Consider the following 27,131-nt stretch of genomic DNA (forward strand, 5'->3'; position numbering starts at 1 on the left):
GACAGAGGCTGGATCTGGTGTTGTTTTTGAATACCCCATAAATGCAATTCCGTTTTAGAGATCCAATATTGTAACATTTCAGGAAAAGATGTACTTGGACACCACACATTTTGTCTTTTTAAAGAAACAGATGGCATTATAGAATCTTTGCATATCATTTTTTCATTGAGGTGATGTTCTCAACTTGTATATATCAACAGCCAGTGTTTCTTAGCACCTACTTTGTGCCTCGAACTTTGATACTTAAGCGCTGAGTGATGGACAAAAATGTACCTAGCGAGGTGTTGAGCTTCGTAGGGTTAGAAAACAGGATGAAGGGGAGCACAGAAGGAAGAGAAATAGTATCTGTGAGGACTGGAAGAAGCTCAAAGTGCAAAGAGCACAGTACACCAGGCGAAGACACCTAATAGATGAGTTGATGCTATATGGCCCTTGGAGTATAAGTGGATCTTACGTAGGTTGTACTGTATGAAAAGGAGCAGGAAGTCTGAAGGTTTGATGAGCTTTCAGCTGGAGACAGTTATGACAAGAGTTTGAGGCTAAATAACTGGTTCAAATGCGTAGGAGACCATCAAGGTATTAGGGACTACGTTAGACTTATGGTTACTTGAGTTAGGAGAGTGTGGATGACAGGAACTGGGTACATTCTAGAGAAAGCATTGTTCAGCCCCATTGTCTCTGGCAGTTTTTATTTGCATACATTCTAGATTGTTTCTATTTATGGTCAACAAATCATGCAAACACAAAGGTAGCTTTTGTTTGTTTGTCATTGTTACCATTGTTGTTGTTGTATTTGTGTGTTGTTGGTTGGTTGGTTGGTTGGTTGGTTTGGTTTGGTGTTTTGGAATCCTGGTGATGAAATCCAGGACCCTACCGAGGCTGAGCAGGCCCCCTCTACCACTGAGCCACGCCCCGTTCCCCAGGATGTTTTGATCTGATGCTGATTGCCTGTGGATGTTCAGTCTGCCAGTGTCTGGTGAGCTGAACATTTACGGGTACTTTTCCTTAATGATATAATACTTTAAATTTTATGAGTGACAGAGAGAGAGTTGTATCTAAGTTTAGAGTCCATGATTTCTTTGACTTTTGAAATCTTCAATCGACAAAATTCACAGGTATCTTCAAGAACTCTTGCTGTTGCCTTTTTTTTTTTAAATACAAGCTTCCACCAACCTGAAGTGTATGTCTTGGTTTTACACAATCCTTCTCCTCTCCTGAAAGTGGGATGCAGTCTCCTGCCTCGGCCCTTTCACCTTGGCTGTTTTTGCTTATATACTGAAAGAGATGGTGGCGGACAGCTCAGCATGCTCATATTTATCCCAGTGGTCAGGGCAAGTAATGTTTGGCATCAAGCTAGAATTTTCCTTTGACCTGTTGGATGTGCCTCTACCCATTGTAGTTCCTCCTTTTTCAACATGTTTGTGGGCCACAAGTAGCCTGCTCCAGCTAAAAGCAGGCTGGCTCCTAGCTTTTGCTCCAGCTATCTATCAGCGTTTGAAACTTTACTGCCTTTTCTTTGTTCTGCCTTGTTTTCCATCTAGCGTCGTAATACACAATTCCTGTTATCACCTAGGGCAAGCTAATGAATAACTTTTTGTGACTTTTTGTGAATGTATTTCTCCCCTTCACTAGGTCTAAGCATCTTCGCAATGTGTTTAGCTCTTTTTTTTTTTTAACTGAAGCTTCCTCCTTTGCCTCCTCCTCAGTTGCTGATTCACTTGGAATTCTGGTCTTAACCCAGTTCTTCATATTTCACTCTCAATTCTCTTCCTGGCTGATCTCACCCACAGCCCTGCTGCCTGCCAACTGCCTCCTCAACTCAGATCTGCCTGGGGACATAACCAGCTCACTAGTCTGTTCTCAATGAATCCAGAGAGCTTCATCATCTACCCTGATTTTCTGTGTGTGTGTGTGTGTGTGTGTGTGTGTGTGTGTGTGTGTGTGTGTGTGTTGAAATGTCCATCATCGTTCTCAGTCAGCAATAGCATCATTTGCTGAGTGGTCCACGCTGAAAACATCAGAATTATCTTCAACTCCTCTGTTGTGTTCTTCTCACCTACTCAGCTGTCCATACCATGACTCTGCCACTAAGGGATGTGTGAGCGTTCCCTCTGCAGCTTCTAAGTAAGCAGAAACCGGACGATGAAAATAACAAGGCTTCGCTCCCTGCTCTACTGCTTACTAGGCTTGTTGTCTTGGGTTTTCCTAATCTCCAGAGCAAGCAGTCTCTCTGTAGGTGTAGAGTGATACTTTGTATTTACTGAACTTAGTGATTTGATCTTCTCTGGAACATCTTGCACAGGGGAGCAAATAAACAGTAGCCAGTTCATAGAAGAAGTCCCTCTTCCAGGCGTCCCCTTCTTATCTGCTTCCTTCCCTATCCTGCTCTTGGTTCAGAGGTCACACTAGAAACAGAGCTAGCTCCCTGAGCCCAGAACTTTCTGTGCCTTCTCAATGCCAAGGTTCCCAGTGTGAAATGAAGTACCCTTCCTCACTCAGCTCCCAACTCCCTCTGCCCTGTCTTCAGTCCTGTGCCTCTACTTAGCTTGTCACCAACATTCTTTTGAAGGATGGCTTACTCATGTTTTTAGGACATTTACTACACATAACCTAATTAGACTAATACGCTTAATGAGAATAAAGAATTCAAACCATTTTGTGTCTGTCCCTGCGATGCCAAGCGTCAAATGTAAAGCACTTTAAAGTGTAAGGCTATGATTCATTAGGAACTGATTTAGGGAAATGTATGTGGTGTTTAATAGCCTGTCCTGTTTTCAAAAGCAGGAAGAACTTTCTTTTTTCTGAAGCACCCAGTGAAGAGAGAAGCAGTTAAAATGCAAGACACGCTGAAAGAAACTGAGGCCAACCCTTGGCGCCAGGTCACAACTAACTAGAGAGTTAGTTGCAACACACCCACTTTTTGAACCAAAGGAGAACAAGAAACAGTCTAACTTTTAATTTTTCTTCCTTGCCTATAAGGATGCTAACTCTTTGCCAAGATATTACCCAAACTACCCTTCCACTCACATTGCTCCTGACTCTGAAGGTCTCATTTATCTAGTCCCTGCCAGTCTGCAATTCATCAATTCCCCCAAACCCACATTCATAGAAAGCAATGAAAGAAATGCAGGTTTACTTCTTTATATTTGTCTTAAAGTTACGTAGCTTAGGGTTGGAAAGGTGGCTCAGTAGGTAAAGGCAACTGCTAGCTTACCTGATGACTTGGGTTGGGTCTCTGAACCCCACAGAGTGAAAAAAAGAGAACTAAGTCTCACAGATTTCCCCCTGATCTCCACTTCTGTGCTGTGGTAGGCACACACTCATTCGCATACACAACAAGCACAGGTTCATGCACAGACACAAAATAAATTAAAACACAATAACAATTAAAATTCGAACAAACACGAACAAAACATGCTTAGCATTCAAGTTCTAGGTTCAGGATAGTCCTGTTAGCTAGAGACAGAGCCCCCTCATCTCCTGGACCTCTCAGATTCTTGCCTAATGATTCAGTGGCTACTTTTCATTGGGCTTAAAAAGACTTTTTGAAATAGCATAAAACAGCAGCCCGCCAGCGAGAGTAGACAACGTGTCAGAGGAATACTAGCTACCGGACACGACTGTATAAAGTGTCTACCCAGTGCTCCACCATGTTCTAGAGTGGCAAAACAATGAGCATCTTCCTGATTCCAAGCAACTTAAGTCCAGATAGAAGGAACAGATAATAAATAAGCAAGTAGCTTCAGAAGGTGCCACAGAAGGAAAAGTAATCAGCTCACTATTGTGAAGAGCATCAATGGGTTCAAAACCATCTTCCCCAGGTAGTCATGGTTTCCCTTTCACTTTTTTTTTTCTTTCTCTCATATAAATCATCATCTTGGTCTCAGTCTTCTGAAAGAGACTTCTGGCCAATGATGTTCTTTGTTCGTGCTGTGCAGTTTATTTCTCGTGATTTTTGCTAGGATGGAGACCGTTTAGAGAAAGGGCTTCCCCAAGTGCAATGAAATCTGCACGCCCTTTTGCAGTGCCTGCATAGTGATCGCATTGCACAGTGACTCCAACTTGGCTGTTTGAGCAAGCAGAAAGGCAGTTGCTTATGCGTATGTCTTTTATAAACATAGCAAGCACTGGGCAGGTAAGATGACTTAGTGGGTAAGAGAATTGTAGTTAAGCCTGGTGACCTGAGTTTGATCTCAGACCCACCTAGTAGAAAGGAAGAACCATCACTGTCCTCTGACTTCCATAAGTATACTGAGTGTTCATGAATGTGTAGTGTGTGTGTGTGTGTGTGTGTGTGTGTGTGTGTGTGTGTGTGTGTAAATAAATTTGATACAAATAGCAAAAAATAGACTTGGCATATTTTCCATGCAAATGTTACCACCATCTTTCTCAAAGACACTCTCCCATGGATCTGCCCAAGGCTCACCCATGGCAAATCCTTTAGCCAAAATGATTGTTTAATTGTGAAAGTGTTATCTGCTAAGTGGTAAGAGTTCACAGATGGTTATTTTATCAACTAGGCTACTTGTGGTTGTTGATTTAAATGAGAAATCTACATTCTGTTCTTAGTAGACAGGCACAGTTCTCCAAGGTTTGACGTCTGCTTTCATTTAGAGAAAGCCATCCTTATTGGTTTATAACAGCTCCTCTTAGATTTACCTGGCACCTACTTTCAAGTGACTTCTAGGGGTCCTAAGTACTTCGTGGTTTAATTATGTACATGTACTTATTGATAAATGCATCACTTTCCTCTTAAGGGGCATTACAGTTCTTCTTGCTAATTACTCACCCACCTGCCCCATTCACCCCAGTACACATCTTTACTTGATATCTGGAAATCCATTTCAATTAGACTTTAGTCACCCACTTCCTATTTAAACTTTGCATATTTTCTGTGAATTCTTTGCATCTGTGGTAACAATATGGTATGGTGTGTGTGTGTGTGTGTGTGTGTGTGTGTGTGTGTGTGTGTGCGCGCGCGCGCTCATGTGGTCACATGGAAAACCAGAAGAGCATTTTAGATGTTTTCCTCTATCATCTTTCATCATATTCCTTTGAAAAAGAATCTCTCACTGAACCTGAAGTTTGCTACTTCCTCTAGGTTGACTGGCCCACAGACTGTCTCCTACTGTCTCCACCTCTCAGTGCTGGGGTTACAGGTATGCCTAGCCATGCCCAGATTCTATGAGTGCTGGGGACTGTAATTCAGGTCCTCATGCTTTCATAGTGTTTCTTAAAAAGACCAAGAACCAAGTGTGGTGGCGCACACCTTTAATCCCAGGACTCTCAGGAGGCAGAGGTAGGAGGATCTCTGTGAGCTCGAGGCCAGCCTGGTCTTCAGAGTGAGTGCAGGAGAGCCAAGGCTGTTTGGAAAAAAAAAAACAAACAAACCCAAGTAATTCTATTATTTATATTTGTATGTGTGTTGTATGTACATGTTCATATATGTGTGCTCATTTTTTATATCAGCTCCCTATCCATGTATGTCTGTATGTATATTTTCCCATATTAAAACCTTGTAATATTGTTTCTTTTTTCATTTCCTCTCCCATTATCCTCTCTTCTTTTCCCTTATGATCCCTTAAGATCCATTCACCTTTCCCTCACATAACTTCTTTCTACTTTCACAGATGCGTGTGTTTTACATACATATATATAAATATATATTTTTGAATCCAAATTTATCATATGAGCGAAAACATGTAATATTTGTCTAAGTGTGGCTTATTTCACTTAACAAGGTGATCTCTGATTTCATCCTTTTTTTTTACAAATAACATAATTTCATTCTTCTTTACACCTAAATAAAACTTCATTTTATGCATATACTACATTTTCTTTGTGCATCCATCTGTTGATGGACATCTAGACTAGTTCTGTGTCTTGACCATTGTGGAAAGTACCACAATAACCGTGTGTGTACAGGTCTCTCTGCAGTGCACAGACTTAGATTCCTTCAGGTATATACCAGGAGTAAACAATTGTTAACACTTGAAACTGGAAACCAAATAAAGTTAGTATTCTTGGTGCCCTTGCATTTCAAAACTGTCCTTTGAGGATGTGGATCTGAGAGGTAGGCTAGGTTTTTGTAGTGCTCCCCCTTTCATCAAAGAAGGATTTTGCTCTGATGAGACCCTACATCCTTGGCATTCTCCATATTATACAAGACTATTGAAATGGTGCCTTTTTATTACTTCTGCAATGTAAATGTCAAAATGCAAAGACAAGGCACAGAAGGTGGAAAACAGTTGGAGTCATTAATGCGGCATGTGAAAATTTAGCTTTTGATTCTGGAATTTGTAACAAAAATAAACTCACATATAATTTACCTTTCAAAAAACTTTTAGGAAGTTCAAATCAAGAAAGATGAAGATGGTGGCTGATTCTCACACTCACCAATATTCCCACATCACAGCACATTCCTAGTTTGCCCTTTGCCAAATCTTATTTCTTAGCTAAAGGTTTAATTTATGAAGTGAAAAATGTCTTTTTGAATATAGAGGGCACTGAAACATCTTATGTTTTGGTTGTTGTTCCTTGTTAATTGCTGCTATAATTCTTTCAAACAAATTTCCCCTACAAACCTAATTTAATAATCAAGACTGTTAAAATTAACTATTGTTGATGACCCAAATAATAATTTGCCCTCAAGAGTACTTAGTCTGTGTGGCTTTAATCTTCAATGGTAATAAAGTTCGAAATGAATTGATGTAAAACTGGTATCATAGGGGTAACCTTTTAACCAAGTTCTCATTAACGTACCACTATCTTGCCTCTTAGGCTGCTACTATCACCTTAAGGAAGTATCAGATTCATTACAGTAAACGTCCCTTGAAGGCCATGCCTGGCCTGGTGTGTCTAGAAGGCAAGCTTTGTGTCAAGGACGCAGTAGACAGAGTTCCCAAGCTTGGTCATTATTGCATTACTGTAGACAAGTCACTTGATCTCTCTGCACTTGAACTTTTTGGGTGAGAATGTAACACTATGCCACCTCTATCAATGTTGTGCGGTGGCTAAATACAGAGAGACCTTGAAATAGTGTTAAAGGAAGCATCCTGAGTTGTCATCTGTGCCAACTTCTGCCTAGAGGGGGAGACTTTTTTTCATATTTATTCAGAAAAGTGCAGATCTTGAAAATAAAATGATCCTTTTCAGTTTCAATTCTTAAAAGGGAATTCAATTTTTAGCAAATGCTTGTTGGATTGATACTCAATAAACAGACTCAAACTGAGGGAAAGACAGTCTACTGGATGTATAAGGAAGAGTGGAGGTTAATTCAGTGTACGCTCAGGGTCACAAACTTCCTATATGGCATGCCAAATATTACAACTAGCATACATGTTCTATTCACTCACTTTATAAACTTTATAATCCCACATTCCACACATGCAGCTGGAAGGTCCTCGGTCTGTCATCTTAGTAGACAGCCCCCTCCTCAGCAATGCTCTAATTATTTAGGTCTCAAGACCAAAAAGGAAGTGGGTAGGCATAAAAGATTTAGGGGTTTGCTCCAATCCTGATTATTACTACAATGGATCCACAATTCACTGACATGTAGAAGAGTCACATGGAGTGTCTCCTTGCAGCTCTAGTCTTCCCCATCATGCCAGATGTCCATACAACCATTCCATTTTTTATTAATGTTTGCACTGACCAAACACACCCAGTTTTATTACAGGCTCTTCACGTGCTTTAAAATAAATTAGCGGTCGTTGGCTCCATTTAACTACAGGGCAAAGAGAGCTATGGAGAGGTCAGGAGCCTTCGGCTCTGACACTCAGCACAAGCCACAAGGGGAAGAGGGTCACACTCTATCTCCCCAAGGTCTCGATGGTTCCAACTTACATGACGCTTTTTCGGCTTCAAAGGAACATGTTGGATTTCATATGGCAAGGTCATTCATTTTCGTGTATTCGCTCTGTGACTTTCATATAATATACTGTAATGAAGCAAAGATGTGTAAAAATGGAGCCGTCCTCAAGATGAGGCTCTTGTTTCAGGACCTGACCTTTGTCAAGTGGTGTGCCCCACCTTGCTGATGTGTAGAAACGGGATGGCACTTGGCTATCCTTTCTTGTGTCTCTGTAGTCTAAGTGATGCACTAAGCAGGATTACTGTGTAGCAGAGACTACTATGGAATTCTTTCCTCACCTCCCTCTCCAAATCTCCTTGTCCCCACCGTGGGCTAAGACCAAATTTAAAAGTCAGGGATCTTTCGAGATGCTGGGTATATTACTTCAGGTCTTCAAACATGTGGAGGAGCAAGGCCCGCCATTAATTTTCTTCACTCTCACTCTTGTTTGTATTTCAAGCCTAGAATTTTACTAGGAATGAGACCCTTTGTGCTGGTGTAGGATAGGAGTGAGCATTCAGGATTCACACCGGCATTTGTGGATCCGGGTCTGTTTGGCAATGTTCTAGCTTATTCCAAACAAGCTGAGAGTGTTCTCAACTTCCAGGGTCAGTATGCATCCCTGGAGTGATGTCTGAACTTGCCCCTTTGGATGACTACTTGTTCAGTCCATAGCATTTTTGTCCTCTCTCTCTCTCTCTCTCTCTCTCTCTCTCTCTCTCTCTCTCTCTGTGTGTGTGTGTGTGTGTGTGTGTGTGTGTGTGTTTAAATTACTGTTTGACTTGGCTAATTCCTTTTCCAACCAATAGAAGGGGAGTGTGGATTTCCCTGGTGAACTGGATGTGCAAAACCCAGAGAATACAGTGCAACGGAGTAGCAAATTTTCCTATTTTAGAAAAAAGCCATTCATTGGCCTTTTGGGGATGAAGCTGCTATATCTGTCAATTAAGTATTCAGTGTGACCAAATAATCTTTGTGTTGCCTGCTTCTGTGATGCCCTGATTCCGGTGAATGAAGCTCTCATTTATAAGAACTCTGGCGTGCACAGAGTTAAAACACTTCCGAGTCCCCCAGTCTCTCTTCTCTGCATCTATGATCCAGGGTGGGGCTAAGGGTCTTGACCTTGTCACTCTTTCTGAGGACAAGAGAAGAGGAACAGATGAATCCAACTGTGAATGCAGTGTCCCAGAAAAGAGAGGCAAAGAAAATCCTTTGAGCACACTGACCTGTTCAAATCTCAGTCCACTGTGATGCTTCGCTGATGGTTGATAGTGAAACTGTGAGACTGCCTTGCTATTTTATATATATAAAAGGTCACCGAGTTGCTTAAGATCTTTCCAGTTTTTAAGATGGTAATTAGGAGAACCAGTGCCAGCCAGGCTTGAGGGCATGCAAACAAGCTCTGCATAGAAGACACAGCGTACTAGTGCAAAAATATGCTTAGATAACATAACTTGTCGGAGAGGATTATTTCTTCTTAGTGAGTCCGCAGGAGCCCTTTTCTGTCCTATTCAGCATCTGAGAGAAGAGTGGAGAGAGAGAGAGAGAGAGAGAGAGAGAGAGAGAGAGAGAGAGAGAGAGAGAGAGGAGAGGGGAGAGGGGGCGCATTAGTGAATAGCGACTGTGGCATTGATGTTTGAGCGCACTTCTCAACTGGCTTTTGTTGAGACTATCAGTGTAGAAAGCATGCGCTGTCCCAAATCCGCTGTTACTATGAGAAATGAGGAGCTGCTTTTAAGGTATGTTGTGGGGTCCTTTGTTTTTAATATAGGCTTTTCTAGTTCTGGGAGCTGATGGAGACACTAATCTTGCCCCGAATCAAGCAGCTTCTTCGCCTTAGAAGAGAAGGAAAGGAAAAAAAATAAATAAAAGAATCTAAACAGAGAGAGGGAAATGGAATTGAGACCAAGAGATTGGAGGGGAGAGAGAGCTAGAGAGAGAAAGGAAAAGGACTGTTGTGAGGGAGAGTTGTATGTGTACTAGTTGCCTTTTGAAAGCAGACCATGCATTTGCTCCCTGCTCTCTATGAGCAGCCAGTGGATGTTTTAAGGGTTCCGAATCTGGCTGTTGGTTCGTCTTTTCCTTTGCAATGTCTAAGCCTCTTTCATTATTATGCACTCTGCATGGAATAATCACCGAAAAAGGAGCTGAGGAGACTCCATATTAGACTTGCGTTCCAAATACCACTCTAATCTGGACTTAGCCACCTAAATAGTCCTCCCGTGTTATCAGGTTTGGATCACTTTATCCTGTTTGCCAAAATGTGTACCTGTTTGGAGACCTCTGTTCATGCATGGCGTCCTGGGTCCTTATGTGTGGGGAAGCAGATCTCTGCTTCCTGCATGGGTGTTGGGGTTCTACCGTAGACCAAGGAGGCACAGCTGACCTTTTGGGAAGCGGAGGGAGAATTATGATAGAATTGGCATCCTGCTTTTAAAAATGCAGTCTTTTGTTTATTTGCTAGCAGACATTGTAGCACTGAATACATCTCTGGGTCTGACAATGGGACCGGTCGAACAATGGAGCTGTCAAACTAGCTTAATGCATGTCTGGGGCTGTTTTTTTTTCTGTTCCCCCCCCCAGCACCGCCTTTTATCTCCTATAATCTTGTTTGTATGGACTATCAGAATGAGGAGCTTTGGGTCTGCTTATTTGTGGTATTATGCTTTTAAAATTTTATTATCTCCCATTCTCAGAGCTTTTTGCATTTTGCAGTTATGTTGGCTGGATTAAGTTAGAGATTTATGGCTTGCCTCTCAGTTAACTACAGAAAGAAAACTTATTGATTGAGAATGCTTGTAATACTATTATCATTGTGGCAAATGCCTTGTTGATCAGAGCTGCTTCTACTGTATTTAATGCTTAGGGTTTTGCAACGTGCCCTTTCCACGGACTTATGGAATGTAGCATGAAAGAGAAGTTAACAGGAATAGGCTTAATGATTAAGTAGTCAGCACTCACAGTTTTCAGCTTTCCTTTTGGCATCCATAGATAAACAGTTTAGAAACCCAGGGACAAGTAAGAACTTTTGACTCTACAATTTTGATCACAAATTATTGTTCTGTTACTTTGTTATGTTAAAGGTTTGGGTGGAATGCATTGATCTTTGACTGATTGCTAATATTCTTATAAATTACATTGCTATGCAAGGCGAGCATTTCACATATATTCAGATGCTCTTCATCTTATAAGATGAACATTAGTTTCTGAGGTGAAAATTGTGAGACTGCAGAAGAGAACATGGAAACTTCTCAAATGTTGAAACCATTTTTATTCCATATTAGATGTAAAAAAAAAACCTGACCATAAAAAATAAGTAATTGATTTATATGAAAATCCTCTTCCTAAGGATTTATGTCCATGAAGAATATATATTTATAATGTTTTAATGTTTTGCTTACTGAACTGTTTGTGCCTGATTGATATATAAGATATATATTAGTAAATTCATAGGATAAAACTAAGGGAGTGGTTGCAATAAATACATTAAAAGATAAAATTGATTTCAAATATTTACTGGTAGAGTTTGGTTCAAATTGGTGATGGTCCCCATCAATAAGAAAGGCAATATATGTATTATTTATAAAAAACACAATTATGAAATACCAGTTATTCCTTAGATTTGGAGATAAATTTTAATTTTTTAAACTTAAGTTGAAAAGTTATTAAATACTTACGTGAAATTATTTACATAAATGTTATCAGCAACCCAGGATTGCCTTTGTAAGTTAAGATTTCCTACCGGTAATATTTCCAGAGCTTAGGTACACCCAAAGCATATGTGTGTGGTGTAATAATATTCTTTAAGTTATCCATTGTGAATAGAGTGGATTTTAAAGGCATGCTTGTTATGTTCTCTTCGTTCCAATGGGATCTGAACTGCTCCTTGCATTGGGTTTACCAATAATTGCTTTTAGGATGAGCTCATAAAAGGTAATGGGTGAAGCTTCATAACCGAGGCTAACCAACTGTTACCAGCACACCCAGGTTCTGCTTTCATGGAAAAAATTCAATCTAAAACACAGGTTGCAAATCAGAGAGGAGGGGGAGGGAGGGAGGGAGAGAGAGAGAGAGAGAGAGAGAGAGAGAGAGAGAGAGAGAGTGTGTGTGTGTGTGTGTGGTCTGAGAGAAGAGCAGTCTTCTCTGCTTGCTAGATGCTTGTCAGGAACTCATTTAAATAAAGAAGTCACTTGGAGACCACCGTGTTGATTTTTTTTCTAAATTGCTAATTATTTAACTGTGATCTATTCATTTAAATTTCTGATTGCTCATCGGTAGGCTGGAACAGAGGAAATTTCACTCCTTCTGCTTTCTGGCTCTTTGGTACATTACCAGTTTCCAGAATTTGGGGTACCATATCTCTCCCTCACCCCACCCCCATGCAATTCCAGCATCCAACATACAGAGAACAATGTGCCTATAGAAAAAAAAGTATAATCCTGGGAGTTGGCAAACTTGTCTGCTTTTATTTCTACAAAACTAACAAGATAATGCAGTCTGCACTGTGCTATTCACTCCATGTGCAATGATTTTCCTGGATGGTGACCTAAACAAATGTAGAAATAAAATTTAATTCTAACCTCAGACCTGAACAAAAGCAATAGGCAAATAGTCAAACTGGTAAAATGGTTTCTTTCAGTCGAGAATAACAACTGCACCCCAAGCCTCTTTATGTAGGAGCCTCGGAAATATTTACACAAATGTGGTTCAGCGGACCACAGACCAAGATCTATAACCTCCCACGAATTAAAATTCTTTTCTTTGAAAGGATGAAACCTAACAATATTTCTTTATTGGTTCTTTTTTTTTTTTTTATGTGACTGGATAAAATTGCAAGATATCCTTGGGGGGGGGCTGGAAAGATGACAAAGAGCATCTGACTAATATTCATATCTAGAACTTTATAGCAACTGCGGATTGTGCTTGAACACCTAGGAAGTCATTCAAAGAGTGAATCAATACTAATTATTGCAATCAGGGGGGTTAATTAGGTGAAAATGTAGCTGATGGAAAGTTCATTGCTCACAGCCCTGGAAACACCCAGGTTGATGGGAAGAAAGGTGAACTGAAAAAGCAGCGTATTACATGGGGATGATGACTTAGTGTGGAAAGCACCGGCATTCTTAAAGAAAAATGTAACTTAATTTTCTGTCATTGTGATAGTGATGAAATTAGAAATGTCCATCCTTATTGTTGTATAGACATTTGAAAGTTGTAAATAGAATGCGGTTTGCCTAGCAGCCCCTCTGTTCTGTGGCATTTATCTACCCTTCTTAGCCCTGTGACAAGTTCAAGTCTAGTTAGTGACAGCATTGTCCTGTTGAATCACATCTACCATCCCTCACGGAATTTATTCTGGTAATTCCTGAGGGACTCGGTGGCTAGGCAGAGACACTTCTTCATTGCCTGAAACTACAGATTGTCTCTTTAATTATTGGACTTTCGAGTTTTTCTGAGATGAGGTGGCTTTTAGTCTGTAGAAAAGACAAGGCTGTGGTGGTATGAAATCAATTATAATTTGGTGGCATTTTGCTCAGCTGACATTAGGGAGAGGCTGTCAGAGAAAGAAAGTATGGGGATTTGAGGGTGCGAAGCTTAGGTTGTAGCCTGCTTAGAGCAGAAATGAAGTACCAGAAAGCTGGGGTGCCTTTACAATCACACGGTATAAAACAACAAAGGGGAACTGTGTGCATGCGTGTGTGTATATGTGTGTGTGTTCATGCATATGTTTGTGTATGTGTGTGTATGTGTGTGTGTGCATGCATGTGTGTGTGTGTGTGTGTGTGTGTGTGTGTGTGTGTGTGTGTGTGTGTTGGGCTCCATTCAACTCAGAGTTGCCTCTGGTGGACTCTGATCTGGTATCAGAACTACTCTGTTCTTTAGTAACCCTTGATGCCTCATGGAAAGTCATCAGAAATTATCACGTATGGGTATGCTCATCTTTTCCACAGCTTTCTTCTTGTGACCCCTCCTGGCACATTTCTTTGTATGTCAAAGCTAAGTCAACAGGAAATGGCATCTGTGGAGAGAGGATGGACCAGAGTGACATGTATCATGAGGGCAGCTTGAGCTTCTCCTGCCCCAGCCCACTGAAGGTTGAGCTGCCCATCACTGGCTACAAGGAATCAGGATGATGAGTAACTGCAGCTTCTGAAGCAGAAGTATCAGCATGCTTCTAATGAGCAACAACAGCAGCAACAACAAAAGATCAGAGTTTATCTTAAAACTAGTCTGTTCAACAAAGTTTGTCGAGGTTGCAGAGAGGAGCTTGGATACTGCTGGCACACTTTTGAGATTCATGGTTTTGTTTTGTTTTTTTTAAATCTGCATCTTGAGAAAGCTCACAGTTGCAATCAGTAAGACCTTTGCGTGGAAGCGATGCTGGCTTCTATCAGGGAAGTGAGTGGTCTCTGTGCATAAAGCTACCCACATTTTTCACCTTCCTGGAAAGCCACACATCTTGGTCCTCATAAAAGCCACAGGTCCTACACTGTTGATCACTCCTTGTTCTTTGAGTGGCATTCCAAGTCCAAGAATAATCCCCTTTCTTCATAAGCAGAACCCATCCCTTCCATCTAGGTTAGGCTGCAGGATTCAGACATTATCCCTGAGACTCAAATGCTAGACATTTTAGGTTGTCTTCTTCTTTTCTCAACTGCCACTTTTAGTTTCTGACAAAGGTTGGGGTGTGAGAAGTTATTATAGAAAGAATACACATAAGACCTATTCACGATTTCTCTTTGCTTGGCATTCATTACATTAAGTGCTTCTGTTCACGTCATCTAATGTAATTTTCATAGAGACCAAAGTGGTGAGGATAGTTGTTCCCATTGTAGAGATGGAAAGCCTGAGGTTGAAAATGATAAAGTCACATACCTACAGTCATAAAGATCATAGTGGAAAGAACTATAATTCAAAACTTAGATAAATTCCTTCCCTGGGCAGTGGCAAATAGGACAATTTAATATTTGCTTCTCATTTTGTGGTAGGTAAGGGCTCTACCACTGAACAATATTCAACAATCTCTACCCCACTCTTGTTTGTTTGTTTGTTTGTTTGTTTGTTTTTTTGAGACAGGATCTCACTAAGCTGTCCAGGATGGCCTTGAACTTATTCTGTAGCCCAGGTGGATCCTCCCAAGTCAGTCTCCCAAGTAGCTAGGATCACAAGTCTATGCCACCAGGACCAGCGATGTTTGCCATTTAAAAAGATAGTTGTTTGTATTGTTTTTTATTATATGTATAGTGTGTCTGGGTATAGGTATGTGCATGTGAGAGAGTTGTAGGACTATGCATGTGTGGTTATGTGTTGGATACCTGGGAGCTGGAGTTACAGACGGCAAATGGGGTGCTGGGAACCGAACCCTGGTTCTCTGCAGGAGTAGTAGGAGATCTTAACCACCTGTCTGGCCCTAGATGTTTGCCATCTTAACACCTGTGTTGCAGCCTTTCCACTGTCCACTTTGATCGACACATTCTTCTTTCCCTGGCCATTGATAAAGCTGTTTGTTCATCAGAAGACCATCATCACTCAAGGCCTAATCAAGACACCAGTCACAGCTAATGGTTTTGCCTGTTTTATATTTCCTGAATTACAACTCTTTTTAACTTATTTTCCAGTGTCTTCCATTTTTGGAAGAGTGTAGGATTTGTGGGCCAGAAGAAATAAAGACCAACAATACAAGAGAAAGGATTAAGGGACTAGGGAAGGAAATTGTTTGGAAGCATCTCTGGTTCTGAGTCCTCACTTGCTTACCTTAATGTTTGTAAGGTCCTTGTTTTAGTTTTAGACAGGATCTCCATATACAACCCATGTTTGTCTCAAACTATATCCTCCTGCCTCGGCCTCGCATGAGCAGGGATTAATAGGAGTATGCCACCACACTTGGCACTCAGGAAGTCTAAGAAAAAAATTATTCCATGCTTCATTTCTCTTAGACCTTAATATACACAATGGAAACTGATATTGAAAAGAACAATAGAGAATTCTAAAGCACCTTGGATTTAAAATGTTAATTTTAAAAATGTTATATTACAATCATAACCAACCAAAACACCCACACAGTGTTCAATAAAAGATACTTCTTGGCCATTTAATAGCTCCAACACTCACGGTGAGGGAGAAAATGATGGGTGCCAAAGGACTAGTGGTAAAATGCACGTGGATGGACATTGAACTTGGCTGTGAAGGATGCCCAAGATAGAAATAAGGGAGGTGGTAAGGAAAATGTCTTTGTTATTAAAACCAGGCAGAACAAACTACTGAGCTTGATCACTTTTCTTCCTTAATTCCCATATTGTCATCTCTTCTCCTTTCTTGCCACATTCCTATAAAATAGGGCAAATGCAGCTGTTACTGTTAAGAGAGAATTGTAACGCTGGTCACTTGGCAACCGAAATTAAGATGGAGAGAAGACAGAACACATTATATTCATCCTGGATAGAGAGAGACACTGCTTTCATGAAATAGCAACACTTCTATGAAGATCTTGGGTAGTTCTTTTTAAAGAGAAAGAGAAAGAAAGAAAGAAAGAAAGAAAGAAAGAAAGAAAGAAAAGAAAGAAAGAAGGAAATTTTCTTCTAATAGATTTAGTAGGAATTAACATCAAAAGTAAATTTTAATAGTCATTTGGGAATCTTCAAAAACCTCTCTTATAGAATAAAAGTGGTTCCAGATTTGAACTATTATTATAGGAGGATTTTTTTTTCTGATCTCAATACCTTGATATATTTTTCAACCCACACATCACTTTAATAGCTCAGTTATATAATTGCTGTAGTAATAATTAGGCTAGCACATTACCCTCCTTATCTGAGGATCATGGCAAGCTTTGAATTGTCAGCCATTCATCTCTACTAGGAAGTGACGATCACACATAAGACAAAGGTCTAGCTGATGAATCAGAATATTAAATGACTTGTCCCAGTGTTAATCAATTCTTTGACAAAATGAAATTCAGAATCCAACAGGTTTAGTTCTTAAATCTCACGGTCTTTTCACTCCGTTTGAAAGTCCCTCTTGTCCTACAGGGTCTGACCTGTAAACTCCAAGTCAGCTATCTCCTGATCTCAGGGGTCCAAATCTCTTTACAGGGGATCAGTTATCACTGTGAGTAAAGTGGACTCGTGTGCTCACCCTATTTCCACAGAAACCCAACCGTCCAGTCTCTTAATCCCCCCTCTTCTTCCAGTTGTAGTTGCTCAGGGGGGAAAAAAGAGAAGGAGCTTCAACAAATGAGGCCCGCTCCCTTTTTCACTGGAGATTTTGATTCCGGATAAGATCTGCCTCAGTCAACCCCAAGCCGAAAGCTTAGCACATCCATTTGTCCATTTCTTTTTATTCCATGCCCACCTGTTCCTGCTTCTCCCTGGGACCTCATGTTATGCCAGCAACTGTGTCCTCCCAGCTGCTGCTGCCCAGCTGTTGCCTTTTGTCAGAAGGCAGCAGTTTCTCCTTTTTAAAATTTGACAAGTTGGGAGCGAGTCAGATAACTTTCTGTGGATTAAAGGAAACATTTGATGGGGTAGAGTGTTGATGGGTGGATTGCAAGGGAATTAGAAATTTCATTTGGATAAGTATAAATTTTGTTTCGGCTGCCAGTCTGGCACCAGATAAGGGCACTAGTATCATATGGCAAATCTAGACAACTTCTAAAAGGGTACTGGAACATTCCTTCAAAGGCTACCCCAATCCCTCCAATGCCTTCCATGTGTGAATCTCCATGCTAGACAGGAGAGCCTTTTTCTTTATTTCCCCAACCCAACCCCAGACTTCTTTGCAGTATTCACATCTTATTTTCTTGCTTCCTCCCTCTTCTTCCTCCTGGCAATATCTGGAAAGGAATCCCCTGTGCCCTATAGAGACAGCTGTTGCTACTTCAGAAATCAGCCTTGGTCAAGGCAAATGAAATTTGATTTCTGGTACAAGTAAATAAGTCTCCGCCAGCTTCTTTTTTTTTTTTTTTTTCCACTTTGGTAGCCACCGACCTCCTCAGACACACAGCTGTAGAGGAGGGTGCAGACGTTGTCTGGCTCCCCCTTGGAAAGAGAGAAAGAAAAAGTGTGTGTGTGTGTATGTGTGTGGGGGGGGGGGAACAGAGAAAGGAAGAGAAGGCTGAACAAGAAAAACTAAAGGCTGCAGAAGTCGTGTAATGGAGAAAGGAGAAAAGGGAAAGGTCAGGTTAGTTGGGGAAATGAGGCGATGGCTGGGCTCTGGGTCTGAAAGATCCAGAATACTAACTTTATCTTCCCTTGGAATGGAAGCTCCTGACAGCCCTGGAGGGGCCCCTCATTTTCCAGTGCAAAGGTAGGTATGCAAAGAAGCGGTTTGTGTCAAAGGGCCTCTTCAGATGGAAGAGAAATTCACTATGCTGTATTTTTGGCTTCATTAAAAACCAAGTTAAAACAACAACAACAAAAACAATGACAAAAGAGTGCAAAACATAGTAGTTCTCCAGGGACTTAGACTATTTAACACTCCCTGAAAATGTGAAATGACTGTTTAATAATTACTTTAGCTTCATGGGTATTTAGGTTTACCTATGTATTGTAGGAATGTGTTAAGATGGACTTAATATGGGGGAAATGACAGCTTTAAATTTATGATATGTGAAATGTTTATTTTTAAACGATAACCTTTAGGAACAAAAGCTATAGTTATTATGTATTGCTTACAGATTTCTTTGGGGTTTTTTTTAAAAAATCTTTTTTTAAGCCATTGTTTATTTTTGAAAGTTGCTAGAGAAACTGGAATGAGCCAAGAATAAACACAAAGTCAGATACTCTCTCAGGTGCTTAAAATTCATGTGGATTTCAAGTTTATTGCCTGGAAATGATGGAAAATCCCATAATAGGGCCTGTATTTCTTGCTCCAAATGGCTCTGAGCACACTGGGCTTGGTTGGTTTTTTTTTTTTTTTTTTTTTTAACTGAAACAACTATGCTAATAAAATTTGAATTCAAAAGTGTGATAGGGAAAAGATGTTTTCGCCTTTGGTTTGTATTGAGTAGCCAGTAGTGAGGGAAGTAAAGAAATACTTTTAAAACATAAGGCATGTGGAGTTCAGTGAACAATACTAACACATCTTTGTTAATTACTGGTGGCTAAAGCTTTCAAAGGTGCAATTACATGGGAAGCTAAGGATAGCAATAATGAAAGATGGAACATTGTCTTAGGACATACAAAGTTAGCTACAGAAAAAGAAAATAAACACCTTTTATTATGAACATTAATTATGGCCTGTTGGGTGTCAGTTTTCAAATCCAAGTATACATTTTGCAAAAAAGAAAAAAAGTTTAAAGATTCATAGTGGAATGCATCCTGGTTCACTGAGTCGGGTGTGGCAGGAAAAGTGTTCTTCCATTGCAAGCAATGTGCACGCCTATGTGCAATGAGTTTGTTAGCACCTTGTTTCTTTAACACTAGTGATAACTCAGTGCTCAGAGAGTGGCCATTGGACAGAATAGTAAGGGATGCTGAGGAGGGAAAGAGGAGCTGCAACAGCACAGTGCGCTCGCTGCTGCCTTGCCTTGGAAAGCCTCATATAAAATGAGGTCATTCAGAAACTTTCCCTTGAAGTGCTTCCAATTCTTGAATTGCCTTTTGTTTGGGAAATGAATAGCAAGTTGATTAAAAAAAGGAGACAATTAGGGGAGGTAGGGGGATGGGCAGAGAAGAGCTTAAGGTTTTGTTCCAGTGGAGCTAAAACTACTAGCTAGCCTGGTCCCCAGGGATACCAGCACAAGGTGGTGTCACCAACTAGCTCATGGCCACTGGAGAGAGACCCCGCTAATGTCCTCGTCCCCTCTCATTGCTCTCTCGATAAAGATCCTTGGCTTTAAAATCGCTCTTCATTGAACCCAAGTGTTCAACTGTGGCCCAGTGAAGCTGCCTGCCAGTTAATTTTAACTGCCAAAACACGATACCTGATGGCTCACTGCTGTATGGAAATTAAAAAGGGAGCCTTGTTGAGTTGTTTTGGGATTTTTTTTTTCTTCTTTCCTTCATTTTTGCCAAAGCAGTAAAATGAGAAATTGAAGCTTTTCATCAAAAGCTATTTGGCTGGGTATTGTTATTTTTGTATGTTTAAGTTGATGTTCAGAAGCGGACAGCATGGATGTGATGTGATTATAGAAGCCGAATAGACGCTAGAAATAAAAGCTGTCATTGGAAGGCGCGCGGCTAACCTGTCAGGTGGGGAGTCTGCTCATGCTGCCTCCCTGCTGCTTCTCCATCAGCTGCCCATGCAGTCACGCCATCATTTGTGTATTTGCCAGCCAGAGTGTTTAAGCTCAGCTACACTCTGTAAGCTGGTTCCTGGTTCACATCGCCATATTCCATGCAGTGTGGCTTTCTTCTTTTTATTTTATTTTATTTTTGACCCTGGTTTTGCTTCTAACTTCTTCACATGGCAAGCGCAAACATGCTTTGAAAAACACGCTACACAGTAGTTGTTAAATAAGGCAATAACCTATGCACTTGTAATTCTCTCCCTATGACCTACTTACATCCTTTTCACCCTCCTTATAGTATGATTAAAAGCTGCTTTGAATCCACTATTGCCTCAAGGGATTTGAGGCTAGAATTTAACAAACTGCTGAGAAGGCTTAAGTCAGTAAGAGGGCTTCCCTATAGCTCCGTCTAACTAATTCGCATGCAATTACAGAGAAAATAAATATTTTAGAAGTGTGTATGTCGACGAAGCACTTTCCGCCTCATAGAACATAGGTATATATGGAGCTTTATTCTGCGGCTGATGTGAAAAGACTTTTCCTTTTTGTGTGGCTGCGGTTGGGTTTGTTTTGGAGGCCGCCTGTGTTCATTCTATCTTCAATTTACGATATAGCCAACTCTTTGTGTGCATTCAGGGTTGATGTAAATAGTATATAATATCTGAACCAGAACCGCCAGGGTTTGTCTTCCACTATCCAGCTATCTGCTTCAGTAAGATAATTTCGAAAGTAGCTGGCCATGGCTTGGCAAGGAGTAAAAGCAGATTAGAATTAGGGAGGAGAAGCAGGGCCATTGTTTTGATGTAATGATTTAGTTTTGATGCAAATGCTCATGAATGGGACCTGGCTCCCCAAGAATGGAGATATTTAAAAATGCAACTTAATCGAGGCTTCCATTTTAACTGCCTTGTAGTTAGGAGGCTGATGAAGGCCATCTGAGTGAGCCAAGTTCGCTGTATAACTGAATACACAGGCCCCTTAGTCCACACTGCTCGCTGCCCTGGCTGAATTTAAAACTGACATATAACTATTAGTGTTACAGTCTCCTAGGAGAGTCCCCACTATCACACAAGAAATTGGTGAGGAAAAATTGAATTAATTTAACTATTGCTCATTTAGTTACTTAACCATTTGGCTACCATAATCCAGGCATTCCTTGATTGTGAGGGGAAACACAGCTGCTTGGTGCAATGTTCTGGTTTTCTTTAGAATAACAATAGAATAGGCATAGAATTCGAACAAAACCATAAAATATATATGCATTCTACGTATGTGTTAGTAATGTGTATGTGTATGTGTATGTGTAGGCATACATATACTTAAGTGTATATACATGTGTATTACCTCAAAGTTTAAGACATGTCATTTCAAAATGGAATAAAAAGTTTTTACCACAATAAGTAAATTATAAAGTTTCTGGTATGCAATTTATGATGCTGTCTTAGAACATGAAATTAAGCATACATGTGACTACACTGTGAAAAGTTTGCTTTAACCCAAATAACCAAACAACGAGGACAATTATAAACTACTTTTCTTGAAACTTTTGCTAAGCATCCATTCGCTTTTCTCTCAGTTCCTCTCAGCACATCTTTCCACAAATCTTTAATGTGGCACGAAGTTACCGGACTGGCTTCTAATTTCTGCGTTAGATAATCGGAAAGGGCAATATTGTTGATTCACCCCCTTTTTAAAAAAATGAGATTGTGACTGTTTCTCATTTTAAGGCCCTTTTATTTCTCGGTATTAACTAGATACTGAAGGGTAGCACGTTTGTCCTCCAATGTCACTCGGGCCATTTCTCTGACAGTTACTACTTAGCCTCCCGCACATAGAGACTAGCAACCCAGGGGCAGCCGGCCAGCCTCACCCCGAGGGGCACGCGGCTCACTCGCGCCGATCGTCCTCCGTGGCTTCGCGGAGGGGCCGTGGGAAGCCGGTGCTGAGCTTGGCAGAGCGGCAGCAGCTCCGCGATCGCGCGGGGCTCGTGGGTGGGTGGGTGGGTGGGTCGTGGGGCCCGTGGGCAGAGGCCGGGGAGCCGGGGCCGACCGGGCGGGCCCGCAGGGGTTAAGCGTGGAGCGGCCGCCCCGGGAGCTCCGCCCCCGCCAGCCGCACCTGGCGCTCGGCAGCCAGGCCGCCCCGGCGCCGGCTCGCGGAGGGGATTGGTGGAGCGCGCGAGGGAGAGAATGTGACAAGTGCCCGCTCCGGCGGCCGCCCGGGGAGGCCGCGCGCACCTGTCCCTGCCTGTCTCGCGCCGCCCGCGGCCGCTCGGACGCGCGCACAGCCCCCCGCCGCCGCCGCTGCCGCCGCCGCCGCTGCGTGCGCCGAGAACATGACTTCTGCCTTCAAGCTGGATTTCCTCCCGGACATGATGGTCGAAGGCCGTCTGCTCGTTGCTGACAGAATGTGAGTGGCGGGGGACCCCGGTGGCCGTGCGGCCGACGACCGCGGGGCGTCGTCTCCTCAGGGGCAGCGGCCGCCTCCCCTCCGCGTCTTCCCTTCGGAGGACGCGGCCGGGACGGCGCAGGGCCGAGCGGGGCGAGCTGGGTGAGCGGCCAGCCTTCCGGGGCGTGCCGGCGCGGGGCTGGCGGGAGAGGAGGACCCGCGAGAGGTCGCGCGGCGTCCCGGGGTCCCCGGAGCTGGGCGCGGCGTCCTGCGGTCCGACCCGGGGCGGCGGGGCGCGGGGTCCGGGGCGGGGCGGGGCGCGTGCTCCCTTTGCACGCTCGTGTCATTAGAAATGCGGGGTGGCTCGGCGGCGGAACATCCCTGGCTTTCGCACTCCTTCCTGAGATGGGAGAAAGGAGGACGCCGAGAGAGAAAGAGGATAATTACAAACCCTTAAAACTAGCCAGGTGTACTCTCCTGCAGAAATTAGAGGTAATTTTTACGTAATCCGGATGGTTTTGTCTGATAGGCAGTCTGTGATTTAATAATTAATGTGCTTCTGGTGGTTTTGCGTGTCGTCAAACTAGGATAGAGCAGTTATTGGGACAAGTAGAGGGGCTGGGATCCGCGAGGAAAGGAAACTGTGTATAATTTTTATCTGGCTGGTTTGTGTTCCTAGGGAAGTTACTCTCTTTAGCTCGGGAATCTCAGTATGATTCACTTGTATTTCAGGCATGTTATGTAAAGAAACCCCAGATAGAAAAAGGATTGCCAGAGTGACATGGAAAAGTCTGTGTCCTTCTTAGACATGGGATGTGTTTAGTTCTCTTGTCAAGTGAGGTATCTGATAATGTATCAGATTTTGTGTGTGTGTGTGTGTGTGTGTGTGTGTGTGTGTGTGTGTGTGTGTGTGTGTTGGGGGTGGAGGAGTGCAGCTGCCAGTAAGATGATGTATAAATTTTTCCGGTTCTCTCCACTGTGGGACTTAACATCCATATGCTTTCTGGCACCTTATGGCACTCTTCAAAAGGCTCAGGCCATTCCAAGCTTTATGATCTTTTCCCTGGCAGCTAACTTTCCCCTGTAATGCTAGATTCTTTTTTTCTGGTATGTTAAGTATTACAAGTTGAGAATCTTGAGAAACTCCACAGTGGCCAATTATTGATGCCCTAGAATTAAAAAAAAAAAAAGTTCAAGTGGGAGATAAGGGTGATAGAATCTGTTAAATATGAATTGTCTTTTCAGTCGATGTTTGGGCCAACTTGTGAGTGGACACGGTCGGGTTCACTGCCTCAGAGTTAATCAGATAGCAAATTAAAATATCGAATTCTCTTTTGCCACTTTTCTCTGAAAAATTAATCTTGACTAGTAATATTCTCGTGATGGTTTTAAGAGATCTCTGTCTTGTCTGCCTCTTAAAGTGTAAATCTTATGCTCCGTATCTGTACACGACTTTGCAAAGTCTTCCGTGTTTTTCTCCATATATGCTAGAATGTTAGGGCTGAATCATGGTGTAGGATCGATGATTTTGAATTTATGATCACCTGCTACGCAAGTGACATAATATATCTAACTAGTGAATGCTCTATGAATTTAAAGCATTAATGGCCTCTGAAAGATGTAGTCTCTTGTCAATTAAATTATGGATTATGAAAATTTAATTCCTCCTTTTCATTTGGTAGGATGAATGTGGCTTGTTCAGACTCTTAGCTCTGAACGGAGCCTTTGTATCTCAGCCAAGGAGGGTTTTGTTTTGTTTTGTTTTCTGTTTTGTTTTTTGTTTAATATGAATCCTAATATGGCTTCTACCCCACTTTCCTTCCACAAGTTCATGATTTCCACACGGCAGCCTTTGGAACCAACCCCAGATTGTTTTCAGTGTTTGTCGGCTATTCCTTAAAGGAACTAAAAAAAAAAGGGGGGGGGGAATTTGCAAATGATACTTTTCTTGTTTCCAACATAACTGTTGTAGGTCTCCACAGTCCTGAGGACGCTGAGACAGATTTTCCACCACAGTGTGTAATCAACTCATGTTACAAACTGGGTTTGGGGTCTGGCTAGAGGTATATGAATGGAGCATAACTTGTAAAATGCTTGAGACCCACCGAGGCGGTGTATTTTATAGCCATATTCGGACACTGAAGAAGAAAGCTGTGTGGGTTTATTGTTTGGGGTGGGTGGGGGGACTATTTTTCATGGGTGGTATATTGCCATGTGGGGTAAAATGCAGCCTGCTAGATATTGGCCTGTTCATAAAAGGAGTTTAAATAAAGCAGAGGGGCTTTTCTGGTGTTGATTTTCTAAAGCAGTAGAACATATTTTCTCAATGACGTTTCCCCACAGGAATATATTAGATAAGTTTGCAAGATGTAATATGTTTGAGTCCTCCAGGCAGATGAACAAATAGGTTTTGAGATGAATTATTACGCTTGATGGCCCCATGAGCCACCCAATGTTTAAAGAGCCCAGATCATTCAAGGCTCTGTAGTGGTATAGAGTTGCTATAGCATATGCTTCGAAGTTTTAAACATTCAGTAACAAAACTGTAGATGGAAATAAACATTTTAAATAATATTGGTTGATAGAGTTTTACTTGCGTGTTATAAACTAATATTCATAGCAAAGCATAATGAAAATAGGAACTACTTTTTAAATTCTATTTTAAACTGGGGCATTTGGTTTTAATTGAGATTGGGAGTGAGTGTTTCCTCTTTGTTTTACCTCATTAATGATACATTTAGGGTCTCTTCGGCTTTTTAAACAGAACATATATATGTATATATATATATATATACACAGATATATATATATATACATACACACACACACACATATATATATGTATATATATATGTTTAGAAATGGGAACCTACAGGTGAAAAAGTGTAGCTTGAGAATTATTAGTATTGGTATTTAGATTTGCAGTGTTAGAAGGCTGAGAAGAAGTTACTGATAAAATGAAATCTCATATTTTTTTTCACATCCAGTAAGTAGCCTTAACAAAAATAAGTCATCCTGACTCTAAATTAATAAGCCTGGGGAATTCATCTGCTTGTTGATAAAAGGCAAAAAATATTTGTCGATATGTAAGTAAACTGAAAGGTCGTCCTCATCACTGTTACACTTAAAACAGGTTTTGAGATCATCTTATCTGATCTTGTTTTGTCGATAAAGAAACCTTTACAGGGTGATAGGACTAGCCCCAGGAAGCAACGCCATTACTGTTTTTGTAAAAGTGAAAACGTGTGTTTGGTTAGTTGCATGGCTCCTGTGTGCCACGGATCATCATGGGAGGTCTAGAGGCAGGCAGCGTTCCTGTTGTACAGGTGATGCTTAAAAACCCAGATTTTACCATATAAGAACATTGTGTCACCTATTTAGCCTATTCTGATCAAAACTCAGATTACTACATATGCTTATTAGCTAATTAACTAATGAGAATATGCATTCATTTAATCTTTTTGAAGTTTCCGAGCAACATGAAGATTAACAGCATTTGGGACTTCCTCCTCACCTTTTGTGTCACTTTTAAAGTTTATGTGGAAAATGTATTACAAATCATAGAATGCCAAGATTCTGAACATCTATTACCTGATGCTACATCATCATGAAAGGAAATGAAAAAGAAACTTTGGAAGAAGGACTGTGCATGTGTATGGCTCTTTAATTAAGGATTTTTAAATATTTTGGAGGTAGGATTTTTAGTTAATAGTACTCTCTTTAGTATCAGCTGCCTTCTGAGACCAAAAGCTCTTGCCACATAGATTTCTAAGAATGTGAAGGCTGGCTTTGATCTGGGCAGAGGTATTACTTTAATTGTTAAGTATTGCTATTTAATTGTAATGTGCTGGATTGAGATTGCTCCAGCATCTGCTGATGAGATGCAGTGAACTAGGAAAACAAGAACCTTGAAAGACAAGATAAAAGGGAGATAGGATTTTCAGATATGAACCTAGTGATTAAGATTTCATGGGATGATGTTTTCCACCTCAGAGCGTGTTTTTCCTCCCCTAACAGCTATAACAGCATTATTTGGCCCTTGAAGAATATAGCCTTTCCATTTTACATAAGTCACCAAACTTTACATTTCTTTTTACCCTTTTTCTTTTTTGGTGTGTGTGATTTTTGTTCCTTACATTCATTCAATTCCCATAAAACAGATATTGTTATGATATGCTAAATCTGTTGCACATGAGTGTACATACAACTAGCACATGTTAAAGTACAAATATTGTGCAGAAATTCAAGGTAGTGTTTATAACAGGAGTCTGAGGTCATTATCAGGAATTTTAAAAAAACAAACAGAAATGAATCATGATCTCGTAAATGTTCAACAATACATAAGAATCTTTTACGTGCATTTAAATGGAAAATGTTATACTTTGAGGGTAAGGAGCTAAATTAATAAGTCATTGTGGTTTACTTCCAAATTTGAAGAATTTTACTCATGTCTATTGGAAGGTTTTGTTTCTTCAGGGAAGTGACATATTTTTTGTTCTTAGGTATGGATTATTTCATCACAAAGAGCTAGGTATTTCCATGTATAATATTTGTTTACAAAACGACAGAAAGGAAGGCTTTAGATAATACTGCTGGTTTCCACTTCATTAGCACCTCCACGTTCCTGTGATACCCTGTCTGTTTCCGCATTCGTGAAAGTATCAA

The 27,131-nt window shown here is 41.2% G+C and overlaps 1 protein-coding gene across 27 annotated transcripts in view; it reads left to right on the forward strand.

The window, feature by feature from the left end:
• The window catches only part of CELF2 (CUGBP Elav-like family member 2), an 823,768-nt gene that overhangs the window by 496,132 nt on the left and 300,505 nt on the right, over window positions 1–27,131 (forward strand). For 2 of the 27 annotated variants that reach the window (XM_084783996.1, XM_084783995.1), the window contains exon 1: window positions 9,415–9,591. The exons of 7 other annotated variants lie outside the window; for them this stretch is intronic. In XM_084783996.1, coding sequence (XP_084640122.1) covers window positions 9,485–9,591 — 107 coding nt within the window. In that variant the 5' untranslated portion in view covers window positions 9,415–9,484. Of the gene's footprint in view, window positions 1–9,414; window positions 9,592–9,635; window positions 10,085–21,521; window positions 22,488–22,774; window positions 22,959–27,131 lie in introns of those variants that run through there. 18 more of the 27 variants (XM_084783997.1, XM_084784005.1, XM_084784001.1 and 15 more) reach the window with 13 other exon arrangements.

This window comes from Acomys minous (assembly GCF_964271855.1).
Source record: "Acomys minous genome assembly, chromosome: 5".
NCBI lineage: Eukaryota > Metazoa > Chordata > Mammalia > Rodentia > Muridae > Acomys > Acomys minous.